Consider the following 27,974-nt stretch of genomic DNA (forward strand, 5'->3'; position numbering starts at 1 on the left):
CCTCACTGATATTCAACACCTACTCTGATATAAATCAAATTCACGTGTATTTGTGCATCTATTCTGTTTCTCTTCTGTTTCCTTTGTCATTTTGCATTTTCTGCCCCAATACCACACTATCTTAATTACAATAGCTTTCCACTAGATTTGAGTTTATGAAAGGGCAAGTTCTCCAAACTTGTTCTTCCTTCAGCATGTCTTCTTTTTATTGGCCCTTTGATTTTCCATTTAAATTTTAAAATCAACCCACAACACTCCACCAAATTCTACCTGCTGGCATTTTGTTTAGCAGTACATTGAATTTATAGATATAAATCTGTTGGGAGAAAATGGACAGTCTCGATGACATTGAATCTTCCTTTTCAAGAATATAGTCTAGTTCTATATTTATTCACTCATTTATTTAAATCCTTGTTAATGTCTTTCCATAAAGTTTTACAACTTTTGCTTTGAAGGTTTCAAGTATATTTTGTTGATTTATTTTTATGTACTTTATATTTTTGTTGCTATTATAAATAGAATCTTGAAAACTAAATTTTTCTGACTGTTGCTGGATATAGAAATACAGTTGACCTTTGTAAATGTTTGCTAATCCTGAATCTTACTCTCTTGTTTATTTTATTTTATTTATTTTTTGAGACCACTTCTTGCTCTGTTGCCCAGGCTGGAGTGCAAGTGATGTGATCATAGCTCACTGCAGACTTGAACTCCTGGGCTCAAGTGATCCTCTTGCCTCAGCCTCCCAAATAGCTGGGACTACAGGCTCACTCCATGATGCCTGGCTAACTTTGTTAAAAAGTTGTAGAGACGAGGTCTTGCTATGTTGCCCAGGCTGATCTTGAACTCCTGGCCTCAGTTGTTCCTCCTACCTTGTCCTCTCAAAGCACTAGGATTACAGGCATGAGCCATCATACACAGTCCCTCTCTTATTAATTTTAAAAATTTATTTATAAATTCTTTTTTATTTTCCAGGTTGACAGTCTCAATATGAATGAATAATGTCTGTTTATTCTTCTATTTATACTTTTTTTTCCTCTGAATTTTTTCTTACTGCACAGGAATGGAACTCAAGTATAATATGGAACATCCAGGATATCTTAGATGGTATTTTAGTCTGTTCAGGCTGCTATAATAAAATGCCATAGACTCGGTGGTTTATGAAAAACAGAAATTTATTCAACACAATTCTGGAGGCTGGAGAATCCAAGATCAAGGCACCAGCACATGGTGGAAGGCACAGACGAGCTTGCTGGGGCAGCTTTTATAAGGGCACTAATCCCATTCTTAAGGGCTACACCCTCATGATCATATCACCTCCTAAAGGCCTCACGTCTTAATGCCATCATCTTGGGAGTTAAGATTTCAACATATGAATTTGGGGTTCAGGGGACACTAACATTCAGACCATAGCAGATGGAAAGTTTTTGAAAGCCCATGGTTTGCATTTTCTGGTACATAATGCAATGGGATCTGTTGCATTTGGGGACTTCAGGGTCATTAAAGGGGTTCTGTAGTGCATCTCCCTACTTCTCATGTGTGAAATCAGAACACTACAGTCATAGATGAGGACTGCTCTATGTTTTGAAATATTTTGGTCTTTTAATAAGGAGTCTGCCCTTAAAGTTTACTAGTTCCTGCATGCTTGTATCTCTTGCTGCCTTTTGCCAAGACAAGAAAAATATCTGCTTAGAAAATCTTGTGGAAAAGTAGCATTTGTAATGTGACCCTAAAATTTGTACTAACATTTAGAAACTCAAGGCTGGGCATTATTTGTACTCCTGTTCTGGGTGAGGGGAGTGGCTAGCAACAAATAAGACAAACTCCTTTGAAGTAATTAATAACTACCAAAGAAACGTTGGCTCACTGCTTTATTACAACACATTTCCTTTTTTTTTTTTTTTAAGAAAGGCAGTCAAGGTAACAGATGGAGAAAGTTTTAGGCCTCACAGTTATAAATAGTCCTAAAGTTTATTCCATGATATATTTGCAGTTCTCTTTCTTTGCCATTCTGAAAGTTGGATCTCAATCAAAATACTTTTCTCTTGACCAAAGAGTGTAAATTATTCCCAATAGTCTAGACCTCAAAAATAATAGAGTAGGGTAACGCGGTTTGGGCCCTTTGAAAGTTTTATTGGCCGGGCGCGGTGGCTCACGCCTGTAATCCCAGCACTTTGGGAGGCTGAGGCGGGCGGATCACGAGGTCGGGAGATCGAGACCATCCTGGCTAACACGGTGAAACCCTGTTTCTACTAAAAATACAAAAAAGTTAGCCGGGCGTGGTGGCAGGCATCTGTAGTCCCAGCTACTCGGGAGCCTGAGGCAGGAGAATGGTGTGAACCTGGGAGGCGGAGCTTGCAGTGAGCTGAGATTGTGCCACTGCACTCCAGCCTGGGCGACAGAGCAAGACTCCATCTCAAAAAAAAAAAAAAAAAAAAAGGTTTTTTTTATAGTTTAGAGTATTGCCACCACTAACACCTGATCTTTAGAGGAACCTCTTTTCCAGGGATCAGATGGAGCAGGGGAACCCTTTGAATAAATCAGTCATCCTAAGTATGGCTTTTGCTTCTTATAATCAAAGTAATGCTTGTCTAATGACCACTATGTTGCCAAGCACTAGAAGGAACAAAAGGACAAGTATTCTGTCTTTAACAGACATTCATGGGGAACAAGCATTAAAGATACAAAAGCTAAACAGCAACAGAAGACAGTGGAACATAAAATGTCACAAGGCGTTAAAATGATGATAGTGAATTAGAAATATCACTTGGCTGTTCTAAGCGTACTTCTGTAATACTGAAAACTACATCAACGAAGCATCAAAAGTATTTTGAACATTCAAAATGTCCATACAGAGCAAACATATCCTCTTTCCTTAGAGAACTTGAAATTATATGATATACATTTAAGGAAAACCACCGAACTATCAAAGATTTTCAAAGTAGTGATATCCCCACTGCTGGGGAGAATGTGGAGAGAAGGAACCCGTAAATACTACAGATGTTTGTGTGGAATTAGCACAACCATTCTTGAGAGCAGTATGGCTACAGCTATCATAATGTCAAATGTGCATCCCTTTGTTCTGGAAGTCTTTCATAAATGATAAGCTGGGTAATTTGAATTAACTCTCTCTCTCTAAGAACGCCTAGGAAAGCAAGGCAAAATATTTTTTTAAATCTGCTTTTTTAAGGCAAGAGAGAACTACGGGAACATGGGGCCAAGATCCAAGAGAAGGAAATCAAGACCATCAGACTTTGGGGGCCACTTTATCCTTAAAGACACTGCCTTTTTGGTAAAAACTGCAGAGAGGCTAAAAAGATAACTAAGGTTAAAGAAGAAAACAAAAGTCCGTGATATGTCCCAGGAGGAAGGGCCCTAGTAATCTAATCCCCCAGACTTTAGAGTAGGACCCAGTGAATTAGAAATGGGCCAGTCCTCAAAGAGACTGAAGTTCAGCTTTGAATCACTGTTTAGTTATTGGTTTAATTTCAAACAGTTTTCCACTGGAGATCCAGCAGATAGTTAATCCCTAGTGTTCTAAGGTGTCTATTGTTTATGAGGAATTAATTTATCTCTGTTGTACCTAGGATGATGCTAGCTACCTACCCTTCTTAGGAGAGTTGAGAAAATAATCACTCAAATGATTTGCTGCAGAGCTTAATTCTCTCACAAAACCTTAGCTGAGAACAGCTAAATTAGGTTGTCTAGGATTACTAATGCCCCCCAGTCGCCAGCTAGAAGCCGGAGGGAGATATCTTCTTATGGCTTTAAATTATGTCTGTAACTTTTATATATACTGATCAGCACTCAATCAAAAAATGACCAGGCACATGAGGAGGTAAGACAATCTGATAGAAAACCAGAGTAAACAATAGAAACAAACCCAGGAGAACCAGATCATAGAATTATCAGACACAGATTTTAAAAATGTTTTTATCAAAATTAAACAGAGATCTGAAAACTAGAAACATTCTAATGAAAAGTCTAGAACTAAGAAGTTATAATAACAAATTAAAAACTCGGTGGATGAATTTAACAACTTGTTAGGCATAGCCAGAGATAGATTTTTTAAAATGGAAATTAGGTAAATCAAATAAAATATCTGAAAATCCTGAAGCATGCAGAGACAAAATATAGAAAAAGAACACACACACACACACACAAAAGAGAGGTGAAAAGTGGAGAAGAAACAATATTTAAAAAGATAATGACTCAAAATTTTTCAGAATTGATGAAAGACATTTATTCACATATTCAATAAGTGCTACAAGCCCCTGAAAAGATAAATGCAACCATGCCTACGAACATTATAGTAAAATCACTGAAAGCTAAAGATAAAAATAAATAAATATGTGTGCATAAAAATTAAATCTATCAGAAGACAAGATAGATTGTTTCAATTGAGCAATAAGAGTATGAGCTGACTTCTCAACAGAAACAGTGGAAAGCTATAATATCTTCAAAGTGCTGGAAGAAAATATGGAAAAATTGTTCACAGATACATGTTTGATGATAGTAATTGCACTACAAATTGTAATGAAAGGTTGGAAGCCACTTAAATGTCCAATAAGAGATTTAAACATATTTGCCTCCCAACAGTGGACCACATAACCATTAAGAAGAATAAGGGAGGTCTTTAGGTATGATATGTTAATGTTATGTTAAAATGTTCCAAAGGTATTATTAAATGAAAAAAAGCAGGTTGCAAAATAGCATAGTATACATTCCCATTTGCATTAGCAGTATTGTGATACAATTAAATATAAAAGGATAGGCACCAAAATGTTAACAGTAGTTATCTTTGGATGGTGCAATTATAAGATAATTTTATTCATATTCTCTTTAAATTTTGTAATGATCATGTATTATCGAACAAAGATAGTTTCATTTTAAAAACGGGGAACAAAACCAGTCAGTACTTCAAAGGTTGTGTGCTCTGTGTTGACCATGAGTTCATTGTAGATGTGTTATAACGGATATTGTTAAGTGCATTTCATTATCTCTACATGGAAGAAATTCAGCAAAAGTAAGCATCGGGTAAGATCCCTAGACTCAGATCCCTAATATTCTGGATCTTCCTAAATCTAAGGAAGATCAATGTGAATAATGTCCCTTGGAACCCCAGGTTGGCTCTCATTTTATGAGAAGCATCAATCAATGGTCACCCTTCTCTGATTTAGAATTACTTTTCTTTGTAAGAAACTTTGGAATAATGTTAAGAATTGGGTTAAAATTTTTAATTTTTTTCCTGCTAAAATGTAAATTGCAGTACAGTCTGCTCCCTAAAGATAAGAAACTAGCAGTATTCTTATTTTCTTAAAATGTTTGGATCACAATACCAAAAGACACAATTCAAAATGCCATAATCCCGAATCTTGAGTTCCTGAAAGATCAAAACCCCTAAGGATCAAAATCCCTAAAGTCTAACATCCCTGGTGTCTAAAATCGTAAAAATCACAGTCCTGAAAGATTAAAATCCCAAATGTTGAAATCCTGAAAACCAAAGTCTGGGGAAGGGATTAGTGTGTTTTCAGTTGCACACAGGATAGTTGCATTATGCTGATTGTACCATGTTAGGTGGCACTATTACCTTGTCTTTATTGGGAAATTTAGTAAATTTAGTATGGTTTAACACATGGGTGCCAGGTTGACAAGGGATGGGCTTGTGGACTTAATTTTAGATGTCAACTTGACCAGTAAAAACTGGTGGAAACCTCGTAAAGCATAATTTTGGGTATATCTGTGAGTGTTTCCAGAGGAGATTTGTGTGTAAGTCTGAGTGGACTTGATGGGGAAAATCTGCCCTCAATGCTGACAGGCCCCATCCAACCAGCCAGGGACTTGGGAGAGAACAAATACAGAAGGCACACTGGTTTGTCTCTGAGAGCTGGGACAGACTTTTCCTCTGCTGCCTTGGACATAGAAATTTGACTCCATGCAAGTGCATTATCACGACGTTGCCTTTGTGCATAAGCATTGTGTGTGTACGTAAAAATGCTGATACTTCCTCAATACATGAAGAGATAGTCTTTTTGTACATCTGAATTTGTGAGAGATAAAATTTCTGGAGATCTCAGCTCTTTGGGAAACTGCCTAAGTGGGGGTGACCCATCATGGTTTTTGATCTATCTTCTCAAAAGACTTAAGTTGTTCATATGGTATTTCAGGTGATCACAGTTATAAAGCTGGGTGCCTGCAGTTACCAACCATAATGACATGCATTTGTACATTGCCCTTTTTCACCTATTCCTTTATAAATACAGCTTGTATGCTCATAACTGTTATACCCATGTGACTGTTGTTAGTCTACCTGTGTTTATGCTTGCAAAAATATGCATTTTATTATTACCTATTTTATTGCATAAAGTGGCCTTTGAAGTGTTCTGTTGTGTTTTTATATGTTTCTCAAGTAAATCCCTCTTTAAAATGTAAATAAATATATTGTAAAGAATGTCTTTTGTTTTTCCAGAATTATGTCTTTGGGATTTTGGTCTTTCACAATTTCAGCAGTCAGGATTTTGGCATTCAGGACTATGATTGGCTCCTAGATAGGATGAATCTTCAGCGTTAAATTGCAGTTCCCTCGGTGCAGTGCAGGGAGCTATTTAATAATTTTGATTATTTATATTGGTAACGTACATGAGGGAGCATGATTTGGGGTAAATGAAGCACCATTTGGATGATAAAGTCTGAATTGTTTTTCTAGGCCGAGAAATCCGTCTGCCCCTCCGAATCAAAGGGGAAGGCATGGGACCTAAGATTCACTTCAACTTTGAATTGCTGGATATTGGGAAAGTTTTCACTGGATCTGCACATTGTTATGAGGTAAGCACTAGAGTTGTTCGTTGAGACTTCAAACAGTACTTGGCTTTTGGGGTTTGTTTTATCTTATGTGTTTTTATTTGATGGAAAGAGTGTGCAATCACATTTATTCACCGTTACTCATCCTTGTTGAGACCCTGGAGTGCTCAGATTCTTCCTCCTCTTGTCTGGCCATCATGAGGGGAACAACATTTTTATCTTCATTAGCCCTCCTTCACTTTAGTAAAAGCTAAAAAGCATCAAAGCCATAGTTTAACTGGTTTTATCCTCATTGTTTAGTAGATTGCAAAGGGAAAACTCATAAATACATCTCCCCATCTGTTTAGTGCTTGTTCTCTGACAACGTAAATTCCACAGATCAGACGATAGATAACCTTTTACATTTTCTAGAACGTCCTAATGAGCATAGCTGTTTTCACACTTCAGAATTTTCTCTTAATGCACTAGTCTCCAATCCATGTTTTAAAAACCAATCAGTTTCTAGAGGAGACTTTCCTGCTTTATCTTTCCAATTAATTAGAAAATGAAATTTTACAGGATGTATGCATGAGTTCTTCAGGATCAGTGTTTACTTCAGTGTCTCCTCATCACTAAATTTGTATCTAGGGCACATTTTTTACATTATATCAGACTATAACCCTTGAAACTTCATTTTGGGAAAGTTCCTTCATTGTATATGGTTGTATTTTTATAGAGGTATTTAAAACAATTATTTAATGAGTGACAAATAGGTGTCAGATTCAGATTCATACTTTATTGTGTGTGCATGTCTATGTGTTTGTGTGTGTGTGTGTGATTTCTAATCCTCACCAAATTGTGAAAGTTAGGCTTTATTACATCTATTTTGCATATGAGAAATGTGGATCGTGTAGTAGTTAATATCATACACATCTCCCTTAATGTGGTGTTGAGCACAGTGCTAGTTCTTTGACCTTCACTCGTTCATTTAGTCCTCACAAAAACCCGATTTGTATCCTAGCACTTTGGGAGGCCAAGACAGTGGATCACTTGAGGTCAGGAGTTCAAGACCAGCCTGGCCAATATGGTGAAACTCAATCGCTACTAAAAATACAAAAATTACCAGGGCATGTTGGCGGGCACCTGTAATCCCAACTACTTGGAAGACTGAAGCAGGAGAATCACTTGAACTCAGGAGGTGGAGGTTACAGTGAGCCAAGATCGCGCCACTGCACTCCAGCCTGGGCAACAGAGTGAGACTCTGTCTCAAAAAAACAAAAAACAAAAACCACCCCAAAACAATAAAAACCTATTTGTGATAACTATTTGTGAGGTACAATTAACTATTTCCATTTTATAGCTGGGTAAACTGAGGCTTAGAGAAGTTAAGGTAGTGCTAGATATTGTAACAAACAAATACAAAAATACATAATGTCTCAAATATGCTAGAAGTTTCTTTTATACCTTACATAAAGTCCAAAACAAAGGTTTCTAGTGAGCAGGTGCTCTCTTCCAGCAGAGAAGCTGGAACGTCTCATGCTTGGCCACCCCTACCACGTGGTCTACAAGGTTGCGGAAGGGGAAAGGGCATGGGGGAACGTATATGATATTTTTATAGACGGTAGCACATTTCACTTACATTCATATTCCATTAGCTGTATGCACAGTAAAAGAGGAAATGCATTCAAGGAACGGCAAACCTGAATGCCAGGGGAGTTAAGTAACTTGGCAGGGTCCTACAGCATGTAATGTTAGTGAGTCCTGGGGGACTAGGGCTCTCTCTCCTGTTCTGGGAAAAGAAGGCCTTTGCTGGCCTCTCAACCCTTCAGGTTCTCAGCATCCCAACCTCTCACCTCGGGTAAACCCAGCCTCCAAACCACTCGTCTCTTAGCCCAGCCTAACCTGGTGTGGGGACAGTGCCCTGCATCCCCCACATTCACAAGGTAACTGTGGCCTAAATGGGATGATGCAGAAGGTAAACAGAGATGGTAATGTCACAATGGGATGGGCTATGCATAGGAACACTGTGTAAATGAAGAAGTCATTCGCATGGCTGTCATGAAATGACAAGTGACACAGCTATATCCCACACTGTCCTGGATTGCATTTGAGAGGTCACTTGGGGAGAAGGAAAAAAAGCCAGTAGTTCTCATTAAACTGATATTCTGTCTGTAATTCATCCAGTGTGAATTTCCTATATCTTATAGATTGAACTTATGAGTGCCACATCAGAAAAGAAGCTTTGGTTCTGATGCAAAATGGATAGTTTCCCTGAATGTAAATTTAGCAGAAGTGTACTTGAGGCCACCACTTCCCACCCTCCCTAATTTTAATAGTAAAGCAAACCACAGCCAGTTAAATAAGTGTTAAATGAGGTGATGCATCAGATTGGACAGTTTGGAGAGCTGTGCAGTGGCAGAGAAGGACACGGTAAGGTGCTTCTTATGGGAATATTTTGCACTCTCTGCGTATTTAATGCTGATGCTTCATTGCATCTCTCTTTCAATTTATTGCATTACCTACTTGAGACAAATTTGAATAACTAGCTATTGCCCTTAGTCATTGCTGAACATAGCAGATACATAAAGAATAAACCATTAACCCCAAGAGTATACCCTATTCCCCAGTGTAATTAAGAAGGAAAACAAATGAGAGGCAAAGTTTGATTATAAATTTTCTTCTCTCCAAGGAGCTAGACCTCAAGGGAAAGAGTATTATCAGTAATCAAAAGGCCTCTGAATTGTGTCCCAAAACTATTGCTGGTTTCTGTATTCGTAAGTAGGTGCTTATTTCTCAGGAGGAGAAGAATGATGTCATATTCTTAAAAATGGAGGAATTCTCACCATACAGAAAATATGGGCAAAACATTTCTGCTAACCAAAAAACTAAAAGGCAATCCATGCATCTTCTGAAAGAGAAGAACAGGGTCCTCCAAGTTACCACTGATGCCTTCAGTTTGCCTTCATGTTACCACTAGTACGTACTAGTCAATTCTTAAGCACAGGTAAAATTTAAACCCGTTCTGTTTGGCACTGGGGATATAAATAGCAGTCACTGACTATGTGTGGTGGCTCCTGTCTGTAATCCCAGTGCTTTGGGAGGCTGAGGTGGAAGGATCACTTGAGCCCAGGAGTTCAAGACCAGCCTGGGCAATACAGAAAGACCCCATCTCTACAAAAAAAAAACCCACAAAAAATAGTTGGGTGTGGTGGCACATACCTATAGCCCCAGCTACTCAGAAGGCAGAGAGAGGCAGGACGATCACTTGAGCCTAGGAGTTCGAGGGTACAGTGAGCTATGATGGCACCACTGCACTCCAGCCTGTACGACAGAGCCAGACCCTGTCTCTTAAAAAACAAAAAACAAACGAAAAAACGAAAACATAGCAACAGTCTCTGTCATTTTTAAGCACTATTTGCCAAGCACTATTCTAAAAATTACATAAATTAATAAATTTAATTTTACAGCAATATGAGAAGTTAGTAGTACTTACATTTTACACATGGGGAAACTGGAACACAGAGAAACTAAGTAGATTGTCCAAGGTTACAGAGCTAGTAAGTCAATGGCAAAGCTGAGATTTGAACCCAGGCAGTTTGGCTGCAGAGTCGCTGGCCATAATCACTTTTCTACATGGTCTCTTTAAACGGAATGAAGGGTGAAGCCTGGTTCCTGCTACCAGGGAGCTTAGAATGAGGGAGATGTGAAAGAAACATAAAAAGATGAATAAAATAGCAAGCAGCAATTATTTATGCTTCTATTTTGGTGCATTGTCCGTCTTCTCTTGGCAGAAGAGGCTGTCTTCCTCGGCTCTGCCTCTGCTGCCGACCCTTTCTCTCCATCGTATGTTTTGGATGCCCTCTTCCCTGCAACCTGAGCCCCTGAACTCATCCTCCTCTGCATCCACTCAGACCCCATTCCCTTAGTTACCAAGCTCTCTTCTCTTACAACAACAACAGGCAGCACTTTGGTGAGTGTTTCCTCTAGGCTGAGCACTGAATATGCATTATCTCATTTATTGCAAATATGCTGTCTCCTCCACAGTACCTCCCCACAGCCTTGTCACTCCCATTCTCACCTTTCACCACTCATCTTCTCAAAACAGGAATCTAAAATAGTCAGCCACTATTTCCTGTACACCCACTCAATTCCCTAAACATTTGTCCTCTGGATTCTGCAGTCATGTCCCACTAGAATTAGTCTCTTCCTCAAGGTCAGGGATGACAATAATCTCTAACTAAAAATAATGTCTATAACCTTTGCTCCAAACTTACTCTCCTGACCTCTGTCAGCATCTGACTTCTTCCGGGAATCCTCCTCCCTCGGCTTCCGGGTTCCTGACACACCTCACATTTGCCTGCTAACCTTCTGAAAGTTTCTTTGAGATCTCTCATGCTCTTTGTCCCTCAAAGCCTTACGTGTGGGTTGAGGGTGGTTCCTATATAAATCAGGAAAACATGCTGTTCACCCTCTAGGTGCAAGGACAGCATTGGCAAGGATCAGAGGTGGTGTCTTTGGAAGCTAGGATAGAACAACATGGCTGTAGTGAAGGTTCATGCACAAGAATTGTAGGGACAGTAGACTGAGGCCTGCCATGTAGGATGCCTAATGTCATGAGTGTGCATGAAGGAGCTCAGGCATGAGCTCTTTACATGCACACACTAAACCCAGTGTGCAACCACATATGGGCAATAACATGCTTCCAGAACACTAGAATATAGGAATACAACTTTTCTATAGTAAAACAGTTGCTTGCATAAGAATCTCAAAACAATCATCCATCCAGTAGAATTTGAGATGAAAATATCTCAATAGGATGAAATCTGATAGCACAACAAAGAGAACCCTTGTCATCTGGGATCCACAATGATGTCTCATTTACATTCTTCAAGCTACATTATAAACATAGGTTTTGGTAATTCTCACTCTGCTATTCTAACTTGCTCTTTATTTTTAAGTATGCTGCTTAACCTCAGCCTTCTCATGCGTATAAGAGAAATACTTACTTTCCCTTGGTTACTTTATAGAGAGTAGCAAAAAAGGGAGTATTTTAAGGCTCTTCCATCAGTATATGTGATTATGATCAGTCTTTATAGCACAAGCATAATATATATGACTAATTTCATTTTAAAGAGGAGACTAAAAATGTAAAATTACTTTCTGGCTTGGGAGTTGTATCTTCAAACACTCAAGGCATCAGACTGTTCATTTGTCCCTGAGTGTTCTTCTTTGGTTTTAATTCCTGCAACTTTCCCTTTGTTGCTGTTAAATAGTACAGACACATGCTTATATGAAAATAGGTCAGAGGCCCATTGACCTTCACATTCTTGCCTTTTATTGATATAGGCGATACTGTACAACAAAGGCAGCATCGATGCTCTCTTCAACATGACCCTTCCAACTTCAGCTTTGGGGGCCTGCTTTGTTTTCAGTCCCAAGGAAGGCATCATTGAACCAAGTGGAGTCCAAGCTATCCAGATCTCCTTCAGCTCTACCATCCTGGGAAACTTTGAAGAAGAGTTCCTGGTCAATGTCAATGGGTCACCTGAGCCTGTGAAACTGACCATTAGGTAAGGTACATTTGTAATGAATGTAGAAACTAACTGAAGTTTTAACCTATTGCCTTTTTAGCTTTTTAAGTAGATCCTGTCTTGGATGTTCATGACTATCTTTGTTGATATGAACACATCAGCATAATAGAGTGTGTTAAATTTCCATCAGTGTTTCCCTAGTGAACATGTATAAGTTATTATAATATAGATACAGATGCTGTTTGGAGATCTAGTTTTTCTACAGGTTATAGTCTTATAAAATAAGGATTTAGACATTAAACTAGCTTCTAGTTACTCTCTATGTCTTAGGATGTTTAGAGAAAATAAGTTATTACAGTAACACCTGAATAAAATCATCTGGCCTAAGCTATTGGCCATTATCACAGTTTCTCTAAACTTTTGTCTTTTGTTCTTATTTTAAGGAAATTATTTACATGATCTCACTATTATGTCTCCAAGCATTGTAAACACATTGCTCAGACTCTATTTGGATTCCCACAGCAGCAGGTTGTTAATTACCATGGCAGTTTCTCTTATTCTGGTAACTGCTAGCAAGACCTCCCTCCATCTAGAAGCTGAGGTCTCCCTTGGGGCAAGCCCTGGGGATAACATAGAAAAGAGATAGAGACATATGACCTGAAGGATCCAAGGAAAATGTACTGATCTCATGATATATACTGTACATTCAGAATCTCAAGATTAGCTGAAAGGTGATTACTATTTATTCTCAAACTCTTCCACCTCAGTGTCCCTGTTATGCACTGAATTGTTTCCCGCAGAATTTATATGTTGAAGTCCTGATACCCAGTACCTCGGAATGTAACTCTTCTTGGACATAGGGCCTTTAAAGAGCTAATTAAGGCAAAATGAGGTCAGATGGGTGGGCTTTAATCCAATATGATTGGTGTCCTTATAAGGAGAGGACATTTGGACACAGACATACACATAGAAAAGGGCCATGTAAAAAAATAAAGAGAAGCTGAAGCGAGAGACCCTCAGAAAAAAATAACCCTGCAATCACCAACCCTTCTGACAGCAACAGAAATAAACTTCTGTTGTTTAAGCCACTCAGTCTAGGGTACTTTGTTATGGCAGCCCTAGCAAAGTCATACAACCCCCAACAACTAAGGAGAGTGAATGTGTGTGCCTCAAGGGTTCTGTGGCATGGCCAAAGCAGCCTGTCACAATCATAATCTTTTTTATTTTCAAGTCTCAAGACTTATCTAAAACATTCACAAGGCATTTACATTCTCTTCCATAATACATGTGTGTTTGTTATAAGAGAAAAATAAGGGTTGTTTTCCAAATATTTGAATAACATTGACTCTTCACGAATATGTGCCGTACTTATCCCAGCCCATGGTTGACATCCTTTGGGTATGTATACAACATGAGAAGGGTGGGAATACACTTTCATTTATATGAACTTCAGCCCACTTCCTACCTTCATAACATCTCATCTCTCATGACAAGCAGTGAAGGGTGGTTCTCTGAAGAAGTAGGAAGAACAAACTTGTGAATATAACCTTGTCTCCAATTCACGGATCCTCTGGTCCCATGAGGGCCTTTGATAAGATCCAGCAGATCAACTCTTGGAAGCTTTCTGACTACTGGGCATCAGGAAGTATTGCTCTGAATCATAAGTACCCTTGACAACATCCAGTATCATAAGCAAGCCTTCATACCTAAGCAGCAAAGATAAAACCTTTAAGCTCTGCTCTAAAAACATTTAAGATAGAAGGAATAATGGCCCTATCTGTAGGAAGGAAAGTATAGGATATTAAAGGAGCAGTTTTACTTTTCAGGTAGGTGAAAGAAAGGGAAAGTGCTAGCCAAGGAAGGCTGACTGCCCCTCAAGTTTAATAAGAAAGCCCATCCCAATTTCACCTGGCCATTCACCATTTTAAGTTCAGGCCTAATAATACTGTGTCTTACCATCAACATACATAGCTACCCCTTTTAGGAATAAATACGTGTTTTGGATATTTGTTTAATAAACTCTTATTGAGTACCTCCTTCAAGCAAGGTTGTATATTAGGTGCAAGAATTCATGTATTTGGGTTTGTTAGACATTCCTGATGCATGAATACTACTGCCCTCACTTTTGACTCTGAATTATTTACCCAAATTCAGGATTGCCCATTCTCTAAACTATTCCCTAAACAAACTTAAAAATACAGTAAAAGAAATAACAAGGGAATTCAAAAGGGTAGAAAATATCCATTTAACACAAAGAAAGGCAGTAATGGAGGAATAGAGGAACAGAAAAGACATGAGACATATAGAAAATAAGTAGCATGAGTCTTGCCCTATCAACAATTACATTAAATGTCAATGTATTAAATACTTCAATTAAAAGTTAGAGAATGGCAGAATGGATTAGAAAAAAACAAACAAACCCCCCAAAAATGATCTATCTATATGCTTTTTACAAGATACTACACTTTAGATTTAAAGATATGAATAGGTTGAAACCAAAAGGATGGAAATATATATACCATGCAAACAGTACCAAAAGAAAGCTGGAGAGGCTGTGTTATACCAGACAAAATAGACTTTAAAACAAAAATTGTTACTCAAGACAAAGAAGGGCATTTTACAATGATAAGATAGTGAATTCATCAAAAAGATACAGCAATTATAAACACACATCTAATAACAGAGCACCAAAATATGTGAAGTGCAGACAGACAGAATTAAAGGGAGAAATAGACAATTTAGCAAAATAGTAGGGGATGTCAGTACCCCACTTTCAATAATAAAAAACTAAGCAGAAGATCATAAAGGAAATAGAAGAGTTGAACACTATAAACCACCTAGACCTAACAGACATCTACAGCACACTCTACCCAACAGGAGTAAAAGAAAGGACATTACTACTAACCTTACAGAAATTAAAAGGATTAGTGGATAATGCTGTGAACAATTGTATGCCAAAAATTAGATAATGTAGATGATATGAACAAATTCCTAGAAAGACACGAACTACCAAAACTGACTCAAGAAGAAATAGAAAATCTGAATAGACCTGTAATATATTCCAACCAAAAAACAAACAAACAAAAAACAAGATCAAGTGGCTTCACTGGTAAATTCTACTGAATGTTTAATGAAGAATTGTCATAAATCTTTCACAAACTCTTCCAAAAAATGAGAAGGTGGGAACACTTTTCAACTCATTTTATGAGGCCAGTATTACCCTGATACCAAAACCAAACAAAAACATTACAAGAAAAGAAAGCTAAAAACCCATAACCTTTATGGATTTAGACACAAAAATCTTTTACAAAATACTAGCAAACCAAATCCAGCAACGTGTGGAAAGGATTATACCCCATGACCAAGTGGGATTTATCCTAGGAATGAAAGGTTGGCTTAACATAAGAAAATCAATCAGTGTAATACAACATATTAATAGAATAAAGGACAAAAACCACATGATTATTTCAGTAAACACAGAAAAAGCATTTGCCAAAATTTAGCACCCTTTTATGATTAAAAAAAATAATAACAAACTAGGAGTAGAAGGGAACTGCCTCTACATGGATCAAAGACTGAAATGTAAGGGCTGAAGCCATAAAACTGTTAGAAGACAACCTAGGGATAGGCCCGGCGTGGTGGCTCATGCCTGTAATCTCAGCACTTTGGGAGGCTGAGGCAGGCAGATACCTGAGGCCAGGAGTTCGAGACCAGTCTGGCCAACATGGTGAAACCCTGTCTCTACTAAAAATACAAAAAAATTAGCTGGGCATGGTGGTGCATGCCTGTAATCCCAGCTACCTGAGAGGCTGAGGCAGGAGAATCACTTGAACCCAGGAGGCGGAGACTGCAGTGAGTGGAGATTGTGCCACTGCACTCCAGCCTGGGTGACAGAGTGAGACTCTGTCTCAAAAACAAACAAACAAAAAAATAGAGATAAATATCCATATCCAAAAACCAAATAAGCAATAGTTTTCAGTAATCAGCATCTAAGCACAAGCAACCAAAGAAAAAATAAATAAATTAGACTTCATCAGAATGTAAAAAAGTTTGTGCCTCAAAGGGGATAGTATCAAGAAAGTGAAAAGACAACCTTCACAATGGGAGAAGGTATTTGCAACTCATATATCTGATAAGGGACAATAAATTATTGGACAATTATAACTCAATAAATAATTCAATTTAAAAATGGACAAAGCATTTAAGCAGACGTTTCTCAAAGGAGATATACAAAAGGCCAATAACACATGAAAAGGCTGTCAACATCATTAATCCTCAGGGAGATGTAAATCAAAACCCCACAATGAGATACTACTTCACACTCACTTGGATGGCTATAATCTTAAAATGGAAAATACAGTAGTTTCCCTTTATCTGCATTTTTAGGCCCCAAAGCGCAAAAGTAAAATTAGGGTTACTCAGACACAAGCACTGCAATACTGTGGCAGTTGATCTGATAACCAAGACAGCTACTAAGTGACTAAAGAGGGGGTAGCATATGCAGCATCGATACACTGAACAAAAGGGTGACTCATGACCTCGGCTGGACAGAGAGTGGATGACACAAGACTTCATCACACTACTCAAAATGACAGGCACTTAACAATGTATGACTGATTTGTTTCTGGAAATTTTTTATTTAATATTTTTGGACCATGTTGACCATAAGTAACTGAAACAACAGGAAATCAAAACTACAGATAAGGAACTACTGTAAGTATTGGTGAAAAGGTGGAGGAATGAGAACTCCCATACACTGATAATTAGGAATGTAAGACATGGCAGTCACTTTAGAAAATGGTTTATCAGCACCTCAAACAGGTAAACACTGAGTTACCATATGACCAGCAATTCCAGTCCTAGGCGTATACCCAAGAGGAATGAAAGCATATATCCACACAAAAACTTGTACATGAATGTTTATAACAGTATCATTCATAGTAGCCAAAGATAAATGAAATGTGGTATATCTATACAATGGAATGCTATTTGACCATAAAAAGGAATGAAAAAAAATGAAGCACTGATAGATGCTACAACATGGTAGCATGAATGAACCTTCCTACCACGGTCTTTTGTGATTAGCTTCTTTCACTTGTCATAATGTTTTCAAGATTCAGCCATAATGACACCATTATAAACCTTGAAAATAAGGTTCATCCATTATGAACCTTGAAAACATTATGAAAGAACCCAGTCACAAAAGACAACACATTACATGATTCCATTTATATGAAATGGTTAAAGTAGGCAAATCTATGTAGATCTGAGGTAGATTAGTGGTTGCTTAGGGCTGGAGGGTGCAGGATAGTGGGTGACAGCTAAAGGGCATGAGGTTTCTTTTTGAGGTGATGAAAAGGTTCTCAAATTGACTGTAGTGATGGTTGCATATATTTGTGAATATACAAAAAACATTGATTTGTACACTTTAAATGTGCGAATTGTATGATGTGTGAATTATATCTCAATGAAGCTGTCATTTAAAAAAAAAAAATTCCAGGAGCCTGTAATAGTGAATAATACTTCTGTAATTTCCTGGGTGAATTTTTTAAATCTCTGATCTCTTCTCCTAAAGATCCCAGAGTAGTCATGCATGTCACTTGCAATGTCTAAATAGGTTAAGGTGTACTTGGGTTTTCCACTGGGAATAATAGGATTTAGGGATCTCCCAGGAATCTGCCCACAAGTGAACTTGAACTAGTTAGTACTCCATCTGCTCTGTGGAGGGTAAGCTTCTTGTTCTATCTTCTGGACATTTCCATTTACCAAAATTCACATGCCACTTCTTGATTTAGGATGTTCATTTCTAGTTTCTTTCAACAAAACCTGACTATGGAAAGAACCTTTATGGGGATTTATCACCAAACTCATGATCAATTGCTAAGAGAAATAGACTTACATAAATTTCCTCCTCAGTTCACTTCCTTTAAAGCTCAGTGTTTCATTTGTCCAATAATGTTGCATTGTTAGTGGTTTGTAGCATTTCAAACTACTAACAATAATTTTTAAAACCTGCTAAAAATCTAGTGTCATGAATAAATGTCTATTCATAAAGGGTAAAAGTGCATGTATAATACATCATCTGTTCTCAGCTCCACACATTAACACTGACTTGACTTGTTATTTTACTTTGTCAGAAATACTTTCTCGGGCCTCGTAGCCCAGGAAATGTCTATGAAGTTAATATCATAGGTTCTGGAATTTTGTTTCTTACTTTTTTATTGCCAGGTACTCATTTCTCAATACTGCATAAGCTAGTATTTTAGCTAGTGTGCCTTGAAAGATCATAACAAATATTATACTTTCACTTTCTATTTACTCTTCCAGTTATATAACACAACATTTTCAGTGGTTGGATAAACAACACTGTAAAATTAGTGCGATTTTTAAAATTACCCACAAGCAATTCTCTTCCCTCCTATTTTTATGTATGTGATTTTATAAAGTTTGAACCATAGCACAGATACATTTTGTATTCAACTTGTCTCACTTACATATTGTAATAATTGAATCATTCTCTCTCTTGTCTTTCAAATTATAGTTTTAACAGACCCCTGCATTGATTTATGGCACAACCTTGGCATAGATTGTCCTAACATTCTGAATCCCTGTGAGAATTAGTGTGACCATATCTAAGTCCAGATGGGATGGTTCAGCCACAATTCCCTCAGTTACATGTGCCTTTGAACAAGTGTCATGTATCTCTGGTTGTTTAAACTTCTGCGTTGATTAAATGTCTGCTTTGTGTAAATTTTTTAAACTTCTTTCCTACTTTCTTTAGCATCTTGTGCATGTCAGACACTTTTGATCTGTTTGTTACTTTGGTCCCTAAAAGCTTCTTTCCAAGTGAAGCATATAGCCTGTCAGCCTGTTTGTTGACTTCATTCTCAACTGGATCCTAATTCCTGGCTGAGTCCCAACCACTCCCTTTAAAATCACTTCAGATCATTAGCGTGAGATATAATAAATGCTCATGAGAAAGTTAGACCTGAAACTTGTTGCAGTGAGTCTTTGCTGTGGCCATTCCTCCCAGGCTTACAACAGCCTCTCATCACATTATAGTCAGAGCTGAAGCAACTGGAAGTATCACTAAGGCACCAACATATTCTGCATGGTACGACACACACAACATCTAGAGCTTGGTGAATTAGAAGATTCTTGCTTAGTGTGTTTTCTGGTATCCGTGTGTCTATAACATTTAAAAGTTTTGCCACACAGATGGAACAGTTTTCAGTTCTTACTTTTGGCCTACAGATAAAGACATGGATCATGGAGAAAAATATTATTGCTCTGAAGGTAAACAAGATTACTGAATAGTTTTCTTTTGCTGTTGTAACAAATTATCACAAATTTAGTAGCTTCAAACAACACATATTTAATATTTTACAGTTTTATAGATTTAACGCAGGTCTAGCTAGGCTAAAATCAGTGTTGGCAGGGCTGTGTTTCCTTCTGAAGGCTCTAGAGGGGAACCCATTTCCTAACCTTTTTTGGCTTTCTGAGGCTGCTCACATTCCTGGATTCCTTCTTCTGTGTTCAAAGTTTCCTTCTTCTGTGTTCAAAGCCAGGTTGAGTTCTCAGATTGCAGCACTCTGACCTCTTCTGTCTCTTTCCTCTATTTTTAAAATCACCCTTGTGATTACAATGGGCCTACTAGGATAAGACAAGATAATCTCCTCATCTTAAATTCAGTTAATTAGCAACCCTAATTCCATCTGCTACCTTAATTCCTCTTTGCCATGTAACCTAATATATTCATAGGTTCTGGGAATTAGGACATAGATCTCTCTGGGAGCCATTATTCTACCTACAATACCTTCTAAGCGAGAAGTCATAGAATCTCTCTATTATTTATTTTAAGCTACGGCATCTCTCCAAGATCATGAAGCCTTACACTGAGAGAGAAATAGACCAACATTTAGAGTAAAGAGTCATTCAGTGTCACCTAGTCCAGTCCTCTCTTTTCTACACGAGGAAGACAAACAGAAGCTGATAGAGATAAAGTGGCTGGCCAACATCACAGTGAGTGAATGTCACAGTGGTAGGAATGAGTGGAATTGGAACAGTTTACATCAAAGCATGGACAGGGATTACTAGTATCAATGATAGTCTTTGATGTGTATTACATGATTAGACCTATAATTTTTATGTCTTGACACATTAATAACTTTACATGATATGTGTCTCATTCAAAATAACAACATTTCGTGCCCTTGTTTGGTGATCCATCTGCTCTGCCTCTCACCTATTCATTGGTAGAAATAAGATAATAAGTTAACCACAGCATTGTTTGTCAAAACCCATGGTTTGAATCATGAAAAAGAATTTTAAGAACCACTGTGATAGACCATCATGTCATCATTTCTTTAAATCCTGGATACTATAATTGACATAATGTCAAGGTATGGTTTTTGTACTTATCCTTGCCCTACTTCCTGATTGTGACTCTGATTCACTGGATTCTCTCCCTCTCCCCCACCTTGTGTTCCTCCTTCCAGAGGCTGTGTCATTGGACCTACCTTCCATTTTAATGTTCCGGCTCTGCACTTTGGTGATGTTTCCTTTGGTGAGTAATTTTCCATTTTAAATTAGAAATTGAATAGGATTCCTTTTCTCTACGTGGTAAGAGGAAGGTTTACAAAGAACCCCACTTCCACAGCACTGGAATACGAAGACCAGCACAAGGACATTCAGAACACGTGCCCTATATCTGATTGCCCTGCATAAGAAAGCAGAGTCCACGTGACCATCCCAAGTCAGTTACTGCCGAGAAATCTGATACTGATTCATTGTTTGGAATCTACTCTATAGTTCAGCTCTGAAATGTTAATGTAAATGCTATATACCAGTGGTAAGCCCATTATTGAGCTCCAAGAATATCTAAAACTCTTTTATCTAGAAGTCAGACCCTTAAAAAACATCAAGGCCCCTAATATAGTACATTTCAGTGGAATATAGCAAAGGAGAAGCCTGTCCCCAAGATGCCACTGATTTCCTCAAAATGCTCTTCTGCTTTGAAGTATCTACAGTTTCCAGCGAGTACCGATGACCATAAATATATCACAGACACAGGGCTTTTAAAGTGCAGGTATTGATTTTTATAAATGGGGCTGCTTCTAACATGAATAACTTCATTTAATGTGCTCCAAGTTGAGTAGTAGAGGTCACTAGTGATTTCTAGTTACAATTTTAACAGTGGTGGCAGCAGAAGCCAGATTGTGATAAGATAAAAAAAATTAGTAAAGATACTCAAAGTAATATATATCTGGCAGAGTGTAGTCACTCTCTTAAATATACCTATGAGACAGACTTTGTTTATAAGAAATTATTCTCACTGGCTAAAGAGTTTTATGGTAGCTCTGTAATTTAAAAATAAATACATTTATTTTGAACATTTGATATGTTCCTTTTGCATGATCCTTAGGTGTGGCATGAGTTGTAGATCCTAGATATGGCTGTTCAATCTCCATCCATTACCTACCCTTATTCTACACAGCTTGGCAACTATGCCTCTCCTACACTGGCATAAGACTAGACATTTATACATGAAGTGGATGAGTCAAAGGATTTATGGATTGCCGGACGCCAGGTGTAGTTGAGAGTAGGGGTATTGTATTGATATCAAGGAACTAAGTACAAGTCAACATCATAAATTGTGAGACTCCTCCATGCCCTACCTGTCTCCTCCACTTGAGCACCCCAAACACTGACAGTCAGGCACAAAACTTATATATTGACAAGTAACTAATGTTGAGAAATTCATCCAGAATGTAGCACTGAAAGCAAAAGAGTTAGGCTACATGAAAGGGAAATAAAGGGACATGGAAAATAAGATTTAAAAGTTCTAACTAACTAACTAACTTGTATCTAATAGATACAAGTTCTAAGTTTAAAAGTTTAAAAGTTCTAACTTGTATCTAATAGAAATGCTAGATGGAGAAAGAATGAAAATGGCCAAAGAGCAACATTTGAAGAGATGGCGGCTGAGAATTTCTAAACTGAAGAAAAACATTTGTCCTTATAGTGTGCAGCTGGATGCTCCTTCAATTGTGTGGCTCCATCGTAGGTAGCGTGTAGCTTCTATGTTTTGGTCAAGATTTCTGCCCTAACCTTAGCCATCATACTCACCTTCCAGCCAGCAGAAAGGAAGAAGAGACAGGAAAAGGGTACACTCCTTCCTTTTAAGGACACTTCCTAGAAGTTGTACACACCACATATGGTTATAGCCCATTGGTGAGTACTTAGTTGTGTGGCCACAACGAAGCTGCACATAAGGCTAGGAAATACAGCCTTCTTCTGGTTGGCCACATTCACAACCAAAACTTAGGGATTTCGTTACTTCCTGAAGAAGGAAAAGGATAGTGGGAGATAACCAGCAATTTTGCCATAACTTAGCAAATCTGGGCAAATCAATTAAGAATCAGCCAGGCATAGTGGCTCACATCTATAATCCCGGCACTTTGGGAGGGCGAGGCGGGAGGATTGCTTGAGCCCAGGAGTTCAAGACCAGCCCAGGCAACATAGCAAGACCCCATCTCTACAAAAAAATAAAACAATCAGCTGAGTGTAGTGGTACGTACCTGTGGCCCCAGCTACCTAAGAGGCTGAAGCAGGAGGATCTCTTGAGCCCAGGAGTTGGAGGCTGCAGTGAGCTGTGATTGCACCACTGCACTCTAGCCTAGGCAAAAGAGCAAGACCCTGTCTCTAAAAAACAAATAAACAACAACAAAAAAACCCTCATAACTCTCATTAGGAACCAGGAAAGAAATACAATTGCAGATATTTAAGGCAGTAAAAACAGATAAGAGAATGCTATGTACAACTTCTTTAAAAAATAGGATAAATGGATGAGTTGGGGGAAAATATATGTTATTAAAATTACCACAAGGAGTAGAAGACCTGAATAAAAAAATAATCATAGAATATACTGAAAAAGAAGTCAAATATCTACCCCTGAAGAAAAGACACTAGGTCAAACGGCTTTACAAGTGAGTTCTACCAAATGGTGAAGAAATGGATGTATCTCACATCACAGAAAAATGTAGAAAGCTATTAACTCATTTTAGGAGACAAATATATTCACAGTAAAACAACACAAGAAAAGAAAAATATAGACCCATCTCTCTTATGAACATTGATTTTAAAGCATTAGCAAATCACATGCATAGAGATGCATTTTTAAAATTACATCATGACCAAGTAGAATTTATCCCAGAAATCCAAAAATGGTTTAATAACAGAAAATCCATTCATGTAATATACCACAATTTATATCATCTCAGTTCATTCTGAGAAAAATATTCCACAGAATCCAACACTCATTCATAATTAGAAATAAAAATTATTACAAAACTAGGAGTAGGAGGGAAATTCCTTAATATGATGAATGAAAAATAGAAAAAACCTATAGTGGGAAAATGTATTTAATGGGGACCTTTATTCATTTAGTAATGTACATTTAGTAATATTAGTTTAGCTATGTTCTAGACACTATTCTGGGGACTGGGATATTACAATTTAATGTTGAATGCATTCTGATTCATTTTCAGAGACAAAAAAACAAAAACCAAAAAAGTATTCTCAAGCTATCATATAACATTGTCCTGGAGGTCCAAGCCATTGTGATAAGAAAATAAAAGGAAATAAAAGATAAGTAGTTGAAAAGAAAAAAACAAAACTATCATGGTTTATAGAATGTATTGTTCTCTACCTAGAAAAACTGTGGTAATTAACTGACAAGGCATTAGAACTAATAAGAGTTTAGCAAGATATTCAAGCAAAATATTATTAAAAAGTAGATTTTTAAATACATCAGCAATAAACTAGAAAATATAATAGAAAAATATCATTTAAGAATATAAAACTATATAATAACCTAACAATAAATGTGCAGACACTACAGGAAGAAGATAATTGGTTAATTCCCTGGGGAAAAATTCACAAAAAGAGCCAATAAATTTTTGAAACAAAGACCAGTGACTGTGGACTTTATCAGATATTATAATGTACTTTCAAGCATAGGCAAATAGACTAATAGAAACAAAGCCATGACTACAGGGGAATTTACACATGCTCAATGTGAAATTTCAGATCAGTGGAGGCATGGGCTGCTTCACAAAAGGCAAAGAAACAATTGGTTATCCATTGGAAATAATAGAAAAGTTAGACTTTTACCTCACATCTTTCATAGAAAAAAATCTCAGATCTATTAAACAGCTAACCATGAAAAAGAAACTTTTGAAAATATCAGGAGAAAATATAGGTGGTTATGTTTATGTGCTAGCAAGTGTGAAGGTCTTAAACAAGATACTCAATGCCAAAGCCATAAAGAAAACGGTTAGTAAGCGCGGCTCCCTAACATTAAGCAAATTTCCAAACAAAAAGATTTCATGAACACAGTAAAAAGACAATGCTTGCAACATAAATAATAGGCAAAGTATTAAAATCAGAATACATGAACCTTCAGAATACGTGAAACTAACTCCTGCTAATCCATGAGGAAAAGTGAAATCATCCAATAGAAAAATTGGCAAAATAGGTGAATAGACATGTATGAATTGGTAAGTGTATAAACAGAACAAAAGGTCTATGAAAGACATATTAAAAGATGCTTAATCTCAATCATCTTAGATGTTTTTTGTGAAGAAAATTTAAGTATTTTTTTATAATCCAACTAATATTTCTCATGTGTTCCCACACTACCAAGCAAGCATGGCAGGAGTTGGGGGGCACTGAGACACTGGCCTGTGGGTGCCTCATCTAGCTAACCACTTACCCGTGGCGCCCATTTCCACTGAGGTATTGCGGGAACACTGATGGCTTGTCCTTTCGGCTCCAGAAGAGCCAACACTGAGTTGGCTTCCACTGACTCCATTCTCCCTAGAGCTAGACCTGTGCTTCCCCCATGAAGCTACTGAGCACACTGAGATGTGCTGTAAGTGTAAAATACTATTGATTACATGTTGAAATGATATTTCTGACATGTTGGGTTAAATACACTGTGTTGCTAAAATTAATGTCACCTATTTGTGTTTTGCATTGTATTTCCATTGGACAGTGTTAAGCTAATCTCCATTCTCCCTTCATAGCCATTGAGGTATGGTTGCCTGGCCTTTTGCTATGGCAGCCCTGTTGCAGACCCATGGCAAGTTCACTGTTCTCAACCCAACTACCTTCCAGAACCATGAGTGGGAGGAAGGGTGTCATATATCCATGTGTAATGCCTGGATCCTTCTCCAGCCACACAGGAACTGAGAGATCCTCGAGTACTAAGATTCCCTTTCGGCCTAAGCATACCATTTTTATCCTGAGTTATCTGCCCCAGGAAGGTATGAGAATATTCTGTGAAGTGGACTGCTCTGAGATTCCCAAGAAGAAAGCCAGGCAGAAGTCCTTTTGCTTCCAACATCCCCTCAACCTATTTAGCCACCCTATCCCTGAGATTCTGGCCTGTAAGGCAGATGCCATGATGTACGCATCTGGCCACTCTGTTATTCTTCCCCTTCCCACACTCCACTGAGACAAAAGGAGTAGCCTTTCCACTTCCTCTTCCTGTTTGCCAGAACTCTCATATCATCGCCTCCTTTTCCTATATGCTGTATGCCAAATAAGAAAGTAACCTGTGTGTCCATTTAAAGAATAACTTGTGTGTCAATTTAAAGGCTCTTATTCATTTTCAAAACGATGACACTGATAACATTATTCTCCATCAGATCTAGAATGGGATTTTTGATGTTAGGGAGCTCTGGCTCACACAAAACCAGGTACGCATGCTCCAAGGTTAGATAGGTTTTTCCCTTAATCATCTTCCATTTGGGCCTCCTTTATTAGGACGCAGGAAAGATTATCATTGGGTAATTTATCCATAGTTTCCTTGAGCTATAGAAATAAAAATCAACAGCTATTCCTCATAGCTGGTTCAACTGAAAGTTTTGGTAATTAGCTTAGCTGAAAATTAGAAACAATTTACTTTTCTTTTGTTGTGTAATATCTTATTGAACCATTGGATGATACAGCAGCTATGCAGGAGGCCAGAAGACACTGCAGAACCATGACCCCCAAGATTTCCCAAACCTGAGACATGGAAATTTATCTCAAAAACCAACTTAATCCACTTTCAAAACCCAAGTTATCTTTTCTTTTAGTTTAGCTATGAATGCTATAAATTCTTTAATCTTCTCTGTATTGTGGCAGGAAATGTCAGCAATAAAACATACCTTTTGGGCTTGCCAACAGGAAATCTACGGCAATCTGGTTTTCAAAACCACATGGGTCAGTGGATTTAGGCTACTTTGCTTTGCTTCTGGAGTCTGTACTGCATCAGCCAAAGCGAGGGGCAATTTTGTGTTAATTTCCAATTATATGACCCCTACAATTGAAGCCTCATGACTCCAACAAAGTACCATTATTTCCCCAGGTGGATTGGTCTCTCATCAAATAGACTCTTCACAAAGAAGCATGGTGGCACTGGAGGATGTGGAGAGGCATTTGAAACTTTCTTTTCTTTTTTTATTTTTATTTTTTGGTTTTTTGTTTGTTTGTTTGTTTTTGCTTTTGAGACAGAGTCTCTGTTGCCCAGGCTGGAGTGCAGTGGCACCATGTTGGCTCACTGCAATCTCTGCCTCTGGAGCAAGCAATTCTCCTGCCTCAGCCTCCCGAGTAGCTGGGATTACAGGCGCCTACCACCACACCTGGCTAATTTTTTAATATTCTTTGTAGAGACGGGGTTTCACCATGTTGGCCAGGCTGATCTCGAACTACTGACCTCAGGTGATCCACCTGCCTCTGCCTCCCAAGTGCTGGGATTACAGGTGTGAGCCACCATGCCTGGCCACATTTAAAACTTTCTAATTATTACCCCACATGTGCAAGTAGGAAGGCGTTAATGAGACAGATGAGCATAAGCTTGTTATTAGCTCAGGAATGAAAGACTAATAGGGATGTGTATAGTTCCTGATGCAAAAGTGAAACTGATCATTCCAGGAGTAAGCCAAGAATTGGAGGAATATTTTAGTTATTTCAGAATGATGGACATATTATGTGGGGTTTAAAAAGGTTTGCAGAGGCTAATATAGTGGGGAATACATTAAGCTAACTAAAGTTGACAGTATTATCCCTGTATTGACACTAAGTTCCATTCCTAAAAAGGAGTCTGTTATAGATTAGTGTTGGAGATGTGGCATTTATTTGCTTGGTGGTGAAGGTATGGATTTTGCATCAGGGACTGTTGGAATTGATGATGTTGTGATAGGTGGGTGGTGGGTAATAGTACTATATGTTGGTTTCTAAAATTTCTATGGCTATAAAGATTTTTGATGGTAGGATTGGATGTTGGATGACATACCCAATAATTAGTTCTGTTGACTACAGCTGCAGTAGCATGAAAGAGTCAGATAATAGAATTGGGTGGTGATTGTCCTTGAAGGAACATTGAGGCATAGATGAATCCTTGGATGGGTTAAAGAATAAATGGACCAAGTAACAACTGGCATGCTAGCTGATACACTAAAGGCCCAAGTAATTATCTGCAAACCCACTATTTTTCAGGAGATACAAGGATGTGTTGAATGAGAATAAGGAGTTTGAAAACCTCCAAGCATTTATTGAACTCGGCCATTGAATAATGTGGACAGAGAAGTTATTACAAAATGTGATAACCTGTCTGGG

General features: G+C 37.9%; 1 protein-coding gene across 1 annotated transcript in view; it reads left to right on the forward strand.

The window, feature by feature from the left end:
• HYDIN (HYDIN axonemal central pair apparatus protein) overlaps window positions 1-27,974 on the forward strand; it is a 488,520-nt gene that overhangs the window by 198,442 nt on the left and 262,104 nt on the right. Inside the window, exons 15-17 of the mRNA XM_063654515.1 lie at window positions 6,704-6,822; window positions 12,124-12,347; window positions 20,807-20,874. Of these exons, the coding sequence (XP_063510585.1) occupies window positions 6,704-6,822; window positions 12,124-12,347; window positions 20,807-20,874 (411 nt within the window). The remainder of the gene's footprint in view (window positions 1-6,703; window positions 6,823-12,123; window positions 12,348-20,806; window positions 20,875-27,974) is intronic.

The sequence above is a fragment of the Pongo pygmaeus genome, chromosome 18 (genome assembly GCF_028885625.2).
Source record: "Pongo pygmaeus isolate AG05252 chromosome 18, NHGRI_mPonPyg2-v2.0_pri, whole genome shotgun sequence".
NCBI classification, from domain to species: domain Eukaryota; kingdom Metazoa; phylum Chordata; class Mammalia; order Primates; family Hominidae; genus Pongo; species Pongo pygmaeus.